The sequence below is a fragment of the Salmo salar genome, chromosome 20 (genome assembly GCF_965601325.2).
Source record: "Salmo salar chromosome 20, fSalSal1, whole genome shotgun sequence".
Lineage (NCBI taxonomy): Eukaryota > Metazoa > Chordata > Actinopteri > Salmoniformes > Salmonidae > Salmo > Salmo salar.
In genome coordinates, this window is record NC_138310.1 from 75481375 (window position 1) to 75497440 (window position 16066).

General features: G+C 44.2%; 1 protein-coding gene across 3 annotated transcripts in view; it reads left to right on the forward strand.

Moving 5' to 3' along the window:
• Nucleotides 1–3289, forward strand: part of LOC106581351 (ephexin-1) — a 28618-nt gene extending 25329 nt beyond the window's left edge. For 2 of the 3 annotated variants that reach the window (XM_014163353.3, XM_045703946.2), the window contains 3 exons: nt 125–204; nt 1530–1634; nt 1768–3289. In XM_014163353.3, coding sequence (XP_014018828.2) covers nt 125–204; nt 1530–1634; nt 1768–2018 — 436 coding nt within the window. In that variant the 3' untranslated portion in view covers nt 2019–3289. Of the gene's footprint in view, nt 1–124; nt 275–1529; nt 1635–1767 lie in introns of those variants that run through there. The other variant, XM_045703945.2, reaches the window with a different exon arrangement.
• Nucleotides 3290–16066: the final 12777 nt, after the last annotated feature.

Sequence of the window (16066 nt, forward strand, 5' to 3'; positions counted from 1 at the left end):
ACTAACAGTATTATATATGAGTCTCAAGACCCCTCGGCACCTAGTGTACTCTGTACAGTATTTCTCTGTATGTCATTGTTTATAACGAATCAATCTCCCATGTGTTCCTGTGTGCTGCTGCCAGGAGTGATAAGTTGCGGTGGATTTGTGCTCTCACGCCAAATCGCCGCACACGATTCATGTCCACCAGCGCCCATCAACCAGGTGAGACGTACACAAAGATGACACACACCGACTCAGAGATGACATCCACTACTCACAGCTGAACTCTTAGGTACCAAATACCAGGTGGTATATACACTACATGACCAAAAGTATGTGGACACCTGCTCGTCGAACATCTCATTCCAAAATCATGGGCATTAATATGGAGTTGGTCCCCCCCTTTGCTGCTATAACAGCCTCCACTCTTCTGGGAAGGGATTTCCACTAGATGTTGGAACATTGCTGCGGGGACTTGCTTCCATTCAGCCACAATATTATTAGTGATGTTGGGCGACTAGGCCAGGCTCGCAGTCAGCATTCCATTTCATCTCAAAGGTGTTTGATGGGGTTGAGGTCAGGGCTCTGTGCAGGCCAGTCAAGTTCTTACACACCAATCTCAACAAACCATTTCGGTATGGACCGCGCTTTGTACACAGGGACGTTGTCATGCTGAAACAGGAAAGGGCCTTCTCCAAACTGTTGCCACAAAGTAGGATGCACAGAATCATCCAGAATGTCATTGTATGCTGTTGAGTTTAGATTTCTCTTCACTGGAACTAAGGGACCTAGCCCGAACCGTGAAAAACAGCCCCAGATCATTATTCCTCATCCACCAAACAGTTGGCACTATGCATTGGGGCAGGTAGCGTTGTCCTAGCATCCGCCAAACCCAGATTTGTCCGTCGGACTGCCAGATGAGGAAGAGTGATTCATCACTCCAGAGAACGCGTTTCCAGTGCTCCAGAGTCCAATGGCAGTGAGCTTTACACCACTCCAGCTGATGCTTGGCATGGCGCATGGTGATCTTAGGCTTGTGTGTGGCTCCTCGGCCATGGAAACCTATTTCATGATGCTCACGACGAACAGTTCTTGTGCTGATGTTGCTTCCAAAGGCAGTTTGGAACTCGGTAGTGAGTGTAGCAACCGAGGACAGACGATTTTTATGTGCTATGCACTTAGGCACTCAGCAGTCCCGTTCTGTGGGCTTGTGTGGCCTACCACTTCGCGGCTGAGCCGTTGTTGCTCCTAAACGTTTCCACTTCACAATAAGTGTAGTTGACCAGGGAAGCCCCAGCAGGGCAGAAATTTGACGAATTGAGATGGCATCCTATGACGGTGCCACTTTGAAAGTCACTGAGCTCTTCAGTAAGACCGTTCTACTGTCATTGTTTGTCTATGGAGATTGCATGGCTTTGTGCTCTATTTTAAACCTGTCAGCAACGAATGTGGTTGAAATAGCAAAATCCACTAATTTGAAGGGGTGTCCACATACTTTTGTGTATATAGTGTATACTATTAATGGGCCATGGTGTGTGTGTGGTCAGCTTCTCCCCAGGTCCAATGTATTCAGTCGTACTCGTCTCAGGAGCCAGATGAGCTGTCCATTGAGATGGCTGACTTGCTGAACATCCTGGAGAGAACAGACGATGGTGAGACCAGACAACATATCTCCTGGGAGATGTTATTACTAGGACCTCTACTGTAGATTCACCAGGCTGCCTGTTATTTAATATCTCTCCCTCTCCCCTCTCTCTCGCTTTTTCCTCTCTATCACCCCCTCAGGCTGGATGATGGGTGAGAGGCTCCATGATGGAGAGAGGGGCTGGTTCCCCTGTCGGGTGGTAGAGGAGATCCAGAACCAGGAAGTGCGGGCCCAGAACCTCAGGGAGTGCCAGAGGATCCACCTGGCCCAGGGAGGGGGTGCTTCCTCAGGGGCCAGACTGGGCTCCAGGGGGGCCAGACGCACCCCCAAAACACCCAAAGTCTCCAACTTCTTTGGTACCTGGACTGACCAGTCAGAGGAGGAGCAGTGAAGCACATAATATTCCACTCTGAAAGTGATTGCTGCCAGGGGGTTCCAACCAATCTTTACTGGACCACATGGGTCAAATGACAGAGATCATGTGATTTCAGCATGGGATTGCATTGGAGGAAGTGATGCAATGACATTATTTCCTGTTAACTGTTTCCCCTTCTCCGGTGGTTTTGGTGTGCCAGGGTTTACGGCCCCAGGCTGCAGGATTTAGGGTCCCAGGCTGCAGGGTTTAGGGTCCCAGGCTGCAGGGTTTAGGGTCCCAGGCTCCCCTGATGGGTCCTACGATCAGAGCACTTCGTCCATAACTCCAACACACTGCATGTCTTACACTACTTCCAGTGGAATGATTCAGCACTAACAGTCTAACTGTAAAACAAGGCTCCGGTGGAACAGGAGCTATGCATGTGATGGGAGAAGATGATAACCACAGAAACAGTTCTCAAGGGGATGGCAGCATGTGAATGTATCGTAACCTTGCCTCAACTGCATGGGTGTGATTTTGTGCTTTCATTTTTTTTAAAGCACTTCTTTGCTTGAGAGTTAAATCCCCCAGAACAATGGCTTGGCGATCCACCCTTTTGTAAAGAGCAACTCCTCTATTGAAACCATTCAAGAAGCAAGTTTTAAAAACAGGCCACCAGCATTGAATGGAAATTAACCATGAATGTTTCATGATTCTGTATAGTAAAGAGAACAATCACATGACTGGGTGCTCAGTATTGGGATGGAGGTAATCGACTGGCGAAGACGAGCACTACAGAATCACAGGCCTTGCTTACACAGAGGACGTGTTCTGGGGGTCAGTTCCCTCGCCAATACTGATATGCTACTTACACATGCATGCACGCACACACACACAAACACTTGGGGAAATCCAGCACAACCTGTCTAACACCAAAAACCCTCCACAGACACCAGGTCCTGACGCATCTGCACAGAATGTGCCAGCACACTGACAGAACTGCAATGGCATGCGAGTGACAAAACGTGTGTGTGTGTGATGAGTACAGTATGTGTATATTGTAAGCCTTGAATATTCAATATGTGATTAAATAATTACTAAATAATTGTGTAATTTCATTATGTAAGAAGTAATTTATTGTTAATAAAAACTAAATGTGAAATTCAAATGGAAATTATTTGTGTTTAACTGTTTCGACTGGTATTTAGCCCACGTGTTGAGCACTGTTTTAGGTTTATCTCTGAATGACTTCCTGGTAATGTGGAGAAATGTTTTACCCTGAATAAAGATTATCAGGTGGTGAATCAGAGCCTTGTCTTCCTGACACAATATTAATGTTTACAAAACATTAGACAAACATACCATCTATTAACATACTACCTGAACTGTTGAGCATTACTATTATTTATTAATATATAATGGTATAATATATAATAAGGTGGCAGGTAGTCTAGTGCAGCCAGACAAAACCGGTCCGTGGAGGAATATTTGTCATGAATATCTTTTTTGGGGGGGGGGATCAGCCTGGGGCAGTGGCATATTTGACTTCAATAAATAGGCCAATTTGAGGTAGGCCTACTTGCGCAATGCGCTGAACTATGCATGCTGCAGTCTAGGATAAAGATGGGATATATTTTGAACCGAGGCTGCAGTAAACTAATTGTGTTGCCATGACGAAGTATAGCTACACTAAGCACACACACATACTAGTATAGCCCTGCCGCGCAGCATGCACGCTCACTCTCTCTCCCTGGATTTGTTTAAAATGACAGCTGCACACCAAAACCGGTCTGTCAGACTTGCCTCAGAAACGATGCTATGAAGCCATTGAAAATGCGCAGACATTTAGAAACAAAGCATCACCATCTCAAGTATAAATATGAGATTTTGTTTTACCAAAAAGAGATGAGATGTCCAACTAAACAAAAATGCTGCGCAATAATTTTACAGACAACGACACTTTACTGAAGGCTTCGTACTCTCTCATAACATTTCCAAGCGCCAGGCTCCTTTTACTATAGTTGACAAGCTAGTGTTAATGTTGCGACAGTTCGTTTCTGGTAATAGAACAAAATAGTCAGCACATAGTGACTTCTGATTTAGCTGTATTTTAATTAATGCAAACACGTGTATGGTAAATGTGTCGTTCGTATACGGTCTCTCTGTGATACCTCGCAGGGCAAAACAGAAGAAGAGAACGACACATCCTATCATTCTCTCTTTTATACTCTGACAGTGATAGTTCCTGCTCAATGCTGGCCTGTCCTAGGGAGGAGGAGCGTGGTTTAAACTTGCTCCTCCTGTCGTCGGCGTGTAGGCTGATCCCAGTGTCGTGACGCACTTCCTGTTGCCGGTTGTAGTTCTTCTTGTCTTCAAAATTGTAACATAGCTTCCCCGGTATATTATAAAGGTTATGCATACAAATAGCCAGTTCAACCCTAACACTAGTCATGCCCTCAGTCATGGATGCTTGTCGAAAAGTTTTAGTCCCAACTGCTGCTGCAAAGGTCAGTGAAATCCCACTTTACAATAACACTGTGACGTGTATAATCCAGGATATGGCAGATGATACTGAATCACAGGTTTTAGACAGAGTCCGCGCATTAAAACAGTTTGCAATCTAATTAGATGATACGATTGACCTTTCAAATGCCCGCTTCTTGTATATATTCGCTACATAGTGTAACGACCCTGGGTTTATAAGCGCGGATATCGACTCTGCCGCTGGAGAATGCTTCTGTGTCACAGACTTCGGGCTATAGAAGGTCGACGGTTCGAGGCCTGTTCCCTGCCTGTTTCATTACAATACTGTACAGTGTATTCAGAAAGTATTCAGACCCCTTCACATTTTGTTACATTACAGCCTCATTCTAAAGTCTATTAAATAGTTTTTCCCCCTCATCAATCTAAACACAACACCCATAATGACAAAGCGATAACAGTTTTTTAGACATTTTTGCAAATGTATACATAAAAAAACGGTAATATGACATTTACATAAGCCTTCAGACCCTTTACTCAGTACTTTGTTGAAAGGGAAAGGGAAAGAGAAGGGGGGATACCTAGTCAGTTGTACAACTGAATGCATTCACACACCTGTATTTGGGGATTTTCTCCCATTATTCTCTGCAGATCCTCTCAAGCTCTGTCAGGTTGGATGGGGGGCGTCGCTGCACAGCTATTTTCAGGTCTCTCCAGAGATGTTCGATCGGGTTCAAGTCCTGGCTCTGGCAGGGCCACTCAAGGACATTCAGAGACTTGTCCCGAAGCCACTTCTGTGTTGTCTTGGCTGTGTGCTAAGGGTGTTGTCTTGTTGGAAGGTGAACATTCGTACAGTCTGAGGTCCTGAGCGGTCTGGAGCAGGTTTTCATCAAGGATCTCTTTACTTTTCTCCTTTCATCTTTCCCTCGATCCTGACTAGTCTCCTAGTCCCTGCTGCTGAAAAACATCCCCACAGCATGATAATGCCACCATCATGCTTCACTGTAGGGATGGTGCCAGGTTTCATCCAGACGTGATGCTTGGCATTCAGGCCAAAGAGTTCAATCTTGGTTTCATCAGACCAGAGAATCTTGTTTCTCATGGTCAGAGTCCTTTAGGTGCCTTTTGGCAAACCACAAGCGGGCTGTCATGTGCCTTTTACTGAGAAGTGGCTTCTGTCTGGCCACTCTACCATAAAGGCCTGATTGGTAGAGTGCTGCAGAGATGGTTGTCCTTCTGGAAGGTTCTCCCATCTCCACAGAGGAACTCTAGAGCTGTGTCAGAGTGACCATCGGATTCTTGGTCACCGCCCTGACCAAGGCCCTTCTCCCCTGATTGCTCAGTTTGGCTGGGCGGCAAGCTCTAGGAAGAGTCTTCCAAACTTCTTCCATTTAAGAATGATGGAGCCCACTGTGTTCTTGGGGACCTTCAATGCTGCAGAAGGTTTTTGGTGGGCACCATTCTGTCTCGGAGCTCTACGGACAATTCCTTCGACCTCATGGCTTGGTTACAGTATATAGACAGGTGTGTGCTTTTCTAAATCATGTCCAATCAATTTAATTTACCTCAAGTGGACTGCAATCAATTTGTAGAAACATCTCAAGGATGATCAATGGAAACAGGATGCACCTGAGCTCAATTTCCAGTCTCATAGCAAGGGGTCTGAATATTAATGTAAATATAGTATTTATGTTTTCGCAAATGGGGTATTGTGTATAGATTGATGAAGAATTAAAAAAAATATATATTTTAGAACAAGGCTGTAACGTAACAAAATGTGGAAAAAGTCAAAGGGTCTGAATACTTTCCGAATGCACTGTATATGCAGTGGCGTGTATTCATGGATGCCAAGGGAAGCCAGGCTTCCCCAAAAAAACGGACTATAATTTTCCTTCAAATCGCAAGAGGCTGAATGTATCTCACAGGAGAAAGCATCAGAGCAAGCGAAACAGCGACCCTCTGTCTCTCTACCTGTAGGCCATGTATCTGATGCTGTCTGGTCCAAACGAGTATGACATTGTTGCATTGAAGACAAAGGAAGCCAGCAAGCATTTGGTCTCCTTCAACAAAAAAAGTATAAAAAATGTGCCAGTCAGCGGTTGAGTTAAACTGAGCGAATGTGTGAATGGTCCTGGGGGACCAAAAAAAAAGGGTCAAGGTAAGCCATCTTGGATTTGGCATCACTCCTATCAAATCCCATTGAGTACATACGTCATTGACAGAAAAACCTGAATTGTTGCATCTCGTTGTGTTGTTGTTCTCCGGTGGCTAGCTAGTCGGCCCTTTCCTAAATTAGCCATGGGTGGAGATAGGAATTTGGATTTGTGGTTTTACATAATTTTCCATACTGGCCAATGATTATAATGGTGATTCTGATCCAACCATTAATTAATTCATACATTTTTGTGCCCCTGGCCTGAGAGGATGGAAGTTCAATATGTAGCTAGATGTAAAAGGCTAGTGTTAACTAGCAAATGTTGACCATGAAAAGAAGTTAGGCTAGCGAGCAAGCATTTTAGCCAGGTAGCCTAGGACAACAAAAATTAAAAGCGTGTATAGTATGACCATGGACAGCCACAGGATATTTAGTTTGCATTGATTGGACTAAATTGTTTTTGGTATCTTTTGGTTGTCACTTTATTAGACTAGGCAGAGGTGATTTGATGATGTTGAAATGTTGAAGTTGAAATGGTGCTGGAAGAGTGGAGGCAGCTCCTGTTTTCTTTGCACCTTGTGGTAATTCTCTGTGGTTCTAAACCAATAGTTGTTTAGTGGTCCAAAAATCTCAGAAAGATTTACTTGCTTGACAATGCTGTAGGTCATGTAACTGTACATTCTCTGGATTCATGGTGCTTTCAACACAACTGTGAACTCAGTTGAAGCTCGCATCCGCTACAAGACCATGGTGATTGCCTACGGAGCTGTGAAGGGAACGGCACCTCCATACCTTCAGGCTCTGATCAGGCCCTACACCCAAACAAGGGCACTGCGTTCATCCACCACTGGCCTGCTGGCCCCCCTACCTCTGAGGAAGCACAGTTCCCGCTCAGCCCAGTCAAAACTGTTCGCTGCTCTGGCACCCCAATGGTGGAACAAGCTCCCTCACGACGCCAGGACAGCGGAGTCAATCACTACCTTCCGGAGACACCTGAAATCCCACCTCTTTAAGGAATACCTAGGATAGGATAAAGTAATCCTTCTAACCCCCCCCCCCCCCTTAAAAGATTTAGATGCACTATTGTAAAGTGGTTGTTCCACTGGATATCATAAGGTGAATGCACCATTTTGTAAGTCGCTCTGGATAAGAGCGTCTGCTAAATGACTTAAATGTAATGTAAATGTAAACTCTGAAAAAAAGAAGGTTGAATTATGACATCAGTGATCTTCAGGTCGGAGCTCTAGAAAGAGGCCTGAGTTCCCGACTTGGAATTCTGAGTTGGATGACTGTTCAATCCATATTTTCCCAGTCTGAGCTTGTTTTTTTCCCGAGTTCCCAGCTGTCTTGAACTCACTGAAGTCTGAGATTTCCCTGTTCCGAGTTTCCAGTTGTTTTGAACGTGGCAGAAGTCAATGTATTCAAACTTTTCTGGCCCATGGTGTTGAATGTTTATCCTTAAGCTTGGAAAAGATACTCATTAACCCAGACTTGGACCAAACACCCACTCCACTGAATAGCAGGCTAGTGATTGCTTTGCATCTGCTTGCAGTTAGCCACTGATTCCTTCCAAACCACTCATTGTTGAATTTGCAATCTCCAACTTGTTGTGTAATGTTTATGTCCAATGGCCGATGAGCACCGATTATAAGGGCACAAGGCGAGACCCAGATGCAGACACAGGAGGCAGATGGTTAGAGTCCAAGATGTTTATTAACAATCCAAAAGGGGTAGGCAAGAGAATGGTCGTGGACAGGCAAAAGGTCAAAACCAGTTCAGAGTTCAGAGGTACAGAATAGCAGGTAGGCTCAAGGTCAGGGCAGGCAGAATGGTCAGCCAGGCGGGAATGGAGTCCAGAAAAACAGGCAAAGGTCAAAACCGGGAGGACTAGTAAAAGAGAATAGAAAAGCAGGCGCACGGGAAAAACACGCTGGTTGACTTGAACATACAAGACGAACTGGCACAGAGACAGGAAACACAGGGATGAATACACCAGGGAAAATAAGCGACACCTGGAGGGGGTGGAGACAATCACAAGGACAGGTGAAACAGATCAGGGTGTGACACCGATACGTTTTATCTATAATTTCTCTTCATATGACAAGGATTGAAAAGGATTTGCCAGTAGATAGTTGATGTGATTCATGATGATGACTGCTTGTGTAGCTTGCTAGCTAAGGTTTTAAAAGTGTGATGTTGACATGATAATCTTTTCTGTGGCCAATGACCTTAAGCTTTCTTGGATGGGCACTTCTAATGTAACTCTATGGCAGCACCCAAGGGTCTTGAATTTTAGAGCTCACCCTGTAGATTTTGTGGTGATGTAGTGACCCCATGAGTGACAGAACACTGAGCAAATCACAGCACAACTAGAGAACATTACCAACCCCTATGCTCCGCATTTTCTGCTGGCTGCCTCACCACCACAGAAAGCACTGAGCTAGGCTGAAATATCTGCATTTTGGAGATGTCTTACCTCTATTTTTTACGTTGTTTGCCAACTGATATGTGACACGTACTAATGGCAAAATGACATGCAAAACAGGCAACAACAAAAGATGTATATACACAGTACCAGTCAAAAGTTTGGACACACCTACTCATTCAAGGGTTTGTCTTTATTTTTACTATTTTCTACATTGTAGTGTCATGACGCTAGCCCTTTCAGTGAATTGGCTAGCAGAGATGTGAACATCTCCTGTTAGGGAGGTGGCAGTTTTATGACTTAACCCCCACGTCATAAATTCCGTAAAGAGACTCTCCCTGGCCATGCAGTATGGAGAGAGAGATTCACAGTAAGACAAAGGGATTCTCCCGCCCAATTCTACTACATCCCAGAATTTGAGAATGGTCGGTGGAGAAGCCAACTACCACCCGGTCCGTTTTGTTTCATGTTTAGGACCTCATGAAAGACAATACAGCCACATTACCCTAACTTTGTTTATACAGGTGCCTCAGTTATGAGGTTTGCATCTAATTCTTGTATAAAATGAATGAGTAAAGATGAAACTATTTGCGAAGTGATGTAATGTGATGTTACCTTTTAAAATGAGAAAATCGTCTTCCCTGTAAAGTTTAACTAAGTCAGTAGCCACACCTAAGTGAATAGGCATTGGTTGGAAATTATGAACCAACCCATTTTCTACATTTCTATAAGAGTCCCCGTGACCCAATTCACGTTGGACTAAGCAAACCCCAACGAGAGCTGTGGTGGCGAATAGTTGAATATCCACTCTACATAACGAAAAGTCACTCGAGTTCCAAATACCATGTCAACCATACAGGCCAGGAAACGTGGGAGCTTACACGTAAAATGGTATGAACTCTGAACTATTGATCACTCAAGAAGTGAGTCCTAGATGACAGCCTAACAGACTGCAGCTGGAAATGTAGCAAATCTAGTACGAGAACACTGACAGACGTGGGCGAATCTCCAGAGTGAGATGAACCTCTCAGACCACGTGAGCTTCTCACACGACGACACGGAAGATTCCACAATGACAGGGCGACATCGACTGGGCAAACCAGAGCCTCACATCACCAGCTTCACGTAAATACAATGCATTGCTTTTCCAATGAGCGATCGTTAGTGGCATATGTATTTATGTGAGAATAGCTTCCCAGGTCCGATAAAGACAAATGTTCCTTAGTCTTCCTTCCAAAACCCCCTTCTCTTCTTACATTTACATGATTAGTTTAATCACGTAATAATAATTACAGAGAATTGATTTGATAAAATAACAGTTTTCACCTATAATGATGCTAGACACGACAGTAGAATAATAGTGAAGACATCAAAACTATGAAATAACACATATGGAATCATGTAGTAACCAAAAAAGTGTTAAACAAATCAAAATATATTTTATATTTCAGATTCTTCAAAGTAGCCACCCTTTGCCTTGATGACAGCGTTGCACACTTTTGGCATTCTCTCAATCAGCTTCATGAGGTCGTCACCTGGAATGCATTTCAATTAACAGGTGTGCCTTGTTAAAAGTTAATTTGTGGAATTTCTTTCCTTCTTAATGTGTTTGAGCCAATCAGTTGTGTTGTGACAAGGTAGGGGTGGTATACAGAAGATAGCCCTATTTGCCCGGGCGCCGAAGACGTGGATGTTGATTATGGCAGCCCCCGCACCTCTCTGATTCAGAGGGGTTGGGTTAAATGCAGAAGACACATTTCAGTTGAATACATTCAGTTGGACAACTGACTAGTTATCCCCCTTTCCCTTTTTGGTAAAAGACCAAGTCCATATTATGTCAAGAACAGCTCAAATAAGCAAAGAGAAACGACAGTCCATCATTACTTTGAGACATAAAGGTAAGTCAATGCGGAACATTTCAAGAAATTTGAAAGGTTCTTCAAGTGCAGTCGCAAAAACCATCAAGCACTATGCTGAAACTGGCTCTCATGAGGACCGCCACAGGAAAAGAAGACCAAGAGTTACCTCTGCTGCAGAGGATAAGTTCATTAAAGTTACCAGCCTCAAAAATTGCAGCCCAAATAAATGCTTCACACAGTTCAAGTAACAGACACATCTCAACATCAACTGTTCAGAGGAGACTGTGTGAATCAGGCCTTCATGGTTGAAATGTTGCAAAGAAACCACTACTAAAGAACACAAATAAGAAGAGGAGACTTGCTAGAAACACGAGCAATGGACATTCGACTGGTGGAAATCTGTCCTTTGGTCTGATGAGTCCAAAGGTGAGATTTTTGGTTCCAACCGCCGTGACTTGTGAGACACAGAGTAGGTGAACGGATGATCTCCGCATGTGTGGTTCCCACTGTGAAGCGTGGAGGAGGAGGTGTGATAGTGTGGTGGTGCTTTGCTGGTGACACTGTCAGGGATTTATTTAGAATGCAAGGCACACTTTACCAGCATGGCTACCACAGCATTCTGCAGTGATACGCCATCCCATCTGGTTTGCACTTAGTGGGGCTATCATTTGTTTTTCAACAGGACAATTATCCAACACACCTCCAGGCTGTGTAAGGGCTATTTGACAAAGAAGGAGAGTGATGGAGTGCTGCATCAGATGACCTGGCTTCCACAATCACCCGACCTCAACCCAATTGAGATGGTTTGCGATGAGTTGGACCGCAGAGTGAAGGAAAAGCAGCCAACAAGGGCTCAACATATGTGGGAACTCCTTCAAGAGTGTTGGAAAAGCATTCTTCATGAAGCTGTTTGAGAGAATGCTAAGAGTGTGCAAAGCTGTCATCAAGGCAAAGGGTGGCTACTGCTGAAGAATCTGAAATATAAAATATGTTTTGATTTGTTTAACCTGTTAGGGCTAGGGGGCAGTATTGACACGGCTGGATAAAAAACATACCCGATTTAATCTGGTTACCACTCCTACCCAGTAACTAGAATATGCATATACTTATTACATATGGATAGAAAACACCCTAAATGTTCTAAAACTGTTTGAATGGTGTCTGTGAGTATAACAGAACTCAAATGGCAGGTCAAAACCTGAGAGATTCCTTTACAGGAAGTGGCCTGTCTGACCATTTCTTGAACTTCTTTTCCATCTCTATCATTTACTAAGGATCTCTGCTCTAACGTGACACTTCCCACGTCGTCCATAGGCGCTCAGAGCCCGGGAAAAAACAGAATGTCGTCATTCCAGCCCCAGGCTGAAACACATTATCGCCTTTCTCAAGTGGCCGATCAAGGGATACTGGGCTTATGCGCATGACCCGACCGCCCCCGCCTTTGGGATTTTTTCCTCTGTTTGCCGAAAAGGAGATTCCCTGTCGGAATATTATCGCTTTTCTACGAGAAAAATGTCGTAAAAATTGATTTTAAACAGCGGTTGACATGCTTCGAAGTACGGTAATGGAATATTTAGAATTTTATTGTCACGAATTGCGCCATGCGCGCGACACTTCTTCACTATTTCGGATAGTGTCTGGAACGCACGAACAAAACGCCGCTATTCGGATATAACGATGGATTATTTTGGACCAAACCAACATTTGTTATTGAAGTAGCAGTCCCGGGTGTGCATTCTGACGAAGACAACAAAAGGTAATCAAACTTTTATAATAGTAAATATGATTATGGTGAGTGCTAAACTTGCCGGGTGTCTAAATAGCGAGCCCGTGATGCCTGGGCTATGTACTTAGAATATTGCAAAATGTGCTTTCACCAAAAAGCTATTTTAAAATCGGACATATCGAGTGCATAGAGGAGGTCTGTATCTATAATTCTTAAAATAATTGTTATGCTTTTTGTGAACGTTTATCGTGAGTAATTTAGTAAAATGTTAGCGAATTCCCCGGAAGTTTGCGGGGGGTATGCTAGTTCTGAACGTCACATGCTAATTTAAAAAGCTGTTTTTTGATATAAATATGAACTTGATTGAACAAAACATGCATGTATTGTATAACATAATGTCCTAGGGTTGTCATCTGATGAAGATCATCAAAGGTGAGTGCTGCATTTAGCTGTCTTCTGGGTTTTGGTGACATTATATGCTGGCTTGAAAAATGGGTGTCTGATTATTTCTGGCTTGGTACTCTGCTGACATAATCTAATGTTTTGCTTTCGTTGTAAAGCCTTTTTGAAATCGGACAGTGTGGTTAGATTAACGAGAGTCTTGTCTTTAAATAGCTGTAAAATAGTCATATGTTTGAGAAATTGAAGTAATAGGATTTTTAACGTTTTGAAAATCGCGCCACAGGCTGCCAGTGGCTGTTACGTAGGTGGGACGCTTGCGTCCCACCTAGCCCATAGAGGTTAACACTTTTTTGGTTACTACATGATTCCATATGTGTTATTTCATAGTTTTGATGTCTTCACTGTTATTCTAGTAAATAGTACAAATAAAGAAAAACCCTTGAAAGAGTTGGTGTGTCCAGACTTTTCCCGCCCCACCTGCCCGTCATTCAGGGCAGGTGAGGCAGAGCCACCTGTTTAGCTTTTTTTAGCTAAACAGGTGGGGCTCAAAACAGGTGGCTCTGCCCCACCTGCCCTGAATGACGGGTCGCCACTGACTGCACCTATCTGGTGTATGTGACAAATAAAACATATATTATATGCTTTTAGAGATTAAGACTTGTAATTCAATGGGGATTTACCAATATTCATGTTTAACAAACATTAGACCTTCTTTTAACACATTACCTCAACAATTGAGCATTACTATTAATATACACTGCTCAAAAAAATTAAGGGAACACTTAAACAACACAATGTAACTCCAAGTCAATCACACTTCTGTGAAATCAAACTGTCCACTTAGGAAGCAACACTGATTGACAATACATTTCACATGTTGTTGTGCAAATGGATTAGACAACAGGTGGAAATTATAGGCAATTAGCAAGACACCCCCAATAAAGGAGTGGTTCTGCAGGTGGTGACCACAGACCACTTCTCAGTTCCTATGCTTCCTGGCTGATGTTTTGGTCACTTTTGAATGCTGGCGGTGCTTTCACTCTAGTGGTAGCATGAGATGGAGTCTACAACCCACACAAGTGGCTCAGGTAGTGCAGCTCATCCAGGATGGCACATCAATGCGAGCTGTGGCAAGAAGGTTTGCTGTGTCTGTCAGCGTAGTGTCCAGAGCATGGAGGCGCTACCAGGAGACAGGCCAGTACATCAGGAGACGTGGAGGAGGCCGTAGGAGGGCAACAACCCAGCAGCAGGACCGCTACCTCCGCCTTTGTGCAAGGAGGAGCAGGGGGAGCACTGCCAGAGCCCTGCAAAATGACCTCCAGCAGGCCACAAATGTGCATGTGTCTGCTCAAACGGTCAGAAACAGACTCCATAAGGGTGGTATGAGGGCCCGATGTCCACAGGTGGGGGTTGTGCTTACAGCCCAACACCGTGCAGGATGTTTGGCATTTGCCAGAGAACACCAAGATTGGCAAATTCGCCACTGGCGCCCTGTGCTCTTCACAGATGAAAGCAGGTTCACACTGAGCACATGTGACAGACGTGACAGTCTGGAGACGCCGTGGAGAACGTTCTGCTGCCTGCAACATCCTCCAGCATGACCGGTTTGGCGGTGGGTCAGTCATGGTGTGGGGTGGCATTTCTTTGGGGGGCCGCACAGCCCTCCATGTGCTCGCCAAAGGTAGCCTGACTGCCATTAGGTACCGAGATGAGATCCTCAGACCCCTTGTGAGACCATATGCTGGTGCGGTTGGCCCTGGGTTCCTCCTAATGCAAGACAATGCTAGACCTCATGTGGCTGGAGTGTGTCAGCAGTTCCTGCAAGAGGAAGGCATTGATGCTATGGACTGGCCTGCCCGTTCCCCAGACCTGAATCCAATTGAGCACATCTGGGACATCATGTCTCGCTCCATCCACCAACGCCACATTGCACCACAGACTGTCCAGGAGTTGGCGGACGCTTTAGTCCAGGTCTGGGAGGAGATCCCTCAGGAGACCATCCGCCACCTCATCAGGAGCATGCCCTGGCATTGTAGGGAGGTCATACAGGCACGTGGAGGCCACACACACTACTGAGCCTCATTTTGACTTGTTTTAAGGACATTACATCAAAGTTGGATCAGCCTGTAGTGTGGTTTTCCACTTTAATTTTGAGTGTGACTCCAAATCCAGACCTCCATGGGTTGATAAATTGGATTTCCATTGATTATTTTTGTGTGATTTTGTTGTCAGCACATTCAACTATGTAAAGAAAAAAGTATTTAATAAGATTATTTCATTCATTCAGATCTAGGATGTGTTATTTTAGTGTTCCCTTTATTTTTTTGAGCAGTGTATGATATATGATGATAATGTTGATGAAACACTACTTTCCCCTGCTGTCCAGCTAATGTAAATGCATCTGATTAGTAGATTACCATCCATAGGCTCTACTACTGCATATAGTAGGCCTTCCCTACATATTATAATGAACAGATGTTTAGATTAGACACCATGTCCAAATTGAGGCCAACGGTCTCCCCCCATGTTGTGTGCTGCAACCACAGCGGTGGTAAAACCAAACTAAGGACAATTTTACTCCACTGCTCAGCAGAACCATAGACAGTACATCAGCCAGCCAACCACTCTGTGAATAAAATCAACCAGAGTGTATTTTTATCAAGTCCATAATCATGCACTGTTCGCTGTACTGAGAATGTAGATAGAAGAAATACAATGTGGACGAGTACTCTAGTATTACCCATGGACCTGCACTGATACCAGAGTAGCCATTTGCTTTCTATTTTAGACACTTTTTAAAATAACACCTCGCTCACTCACTCATCTCGCAACAGCTAACAGCATTTCCTGTGTGTATTTGTGTCTGTGGAAGCATAGGAGAGTGTATAGAGTGCATGTGTGGGAGTGAGTGTTTTAATAGAGAGCTACAGGATGTTTTCAGAGGGGACCTCTCTAAAAGGCTTCTTGGAGTCTGGAAAGTTATGAGGTATATAGCATACTACCAGGTACCTCCCTACGTACCACAACGTGCCTAGT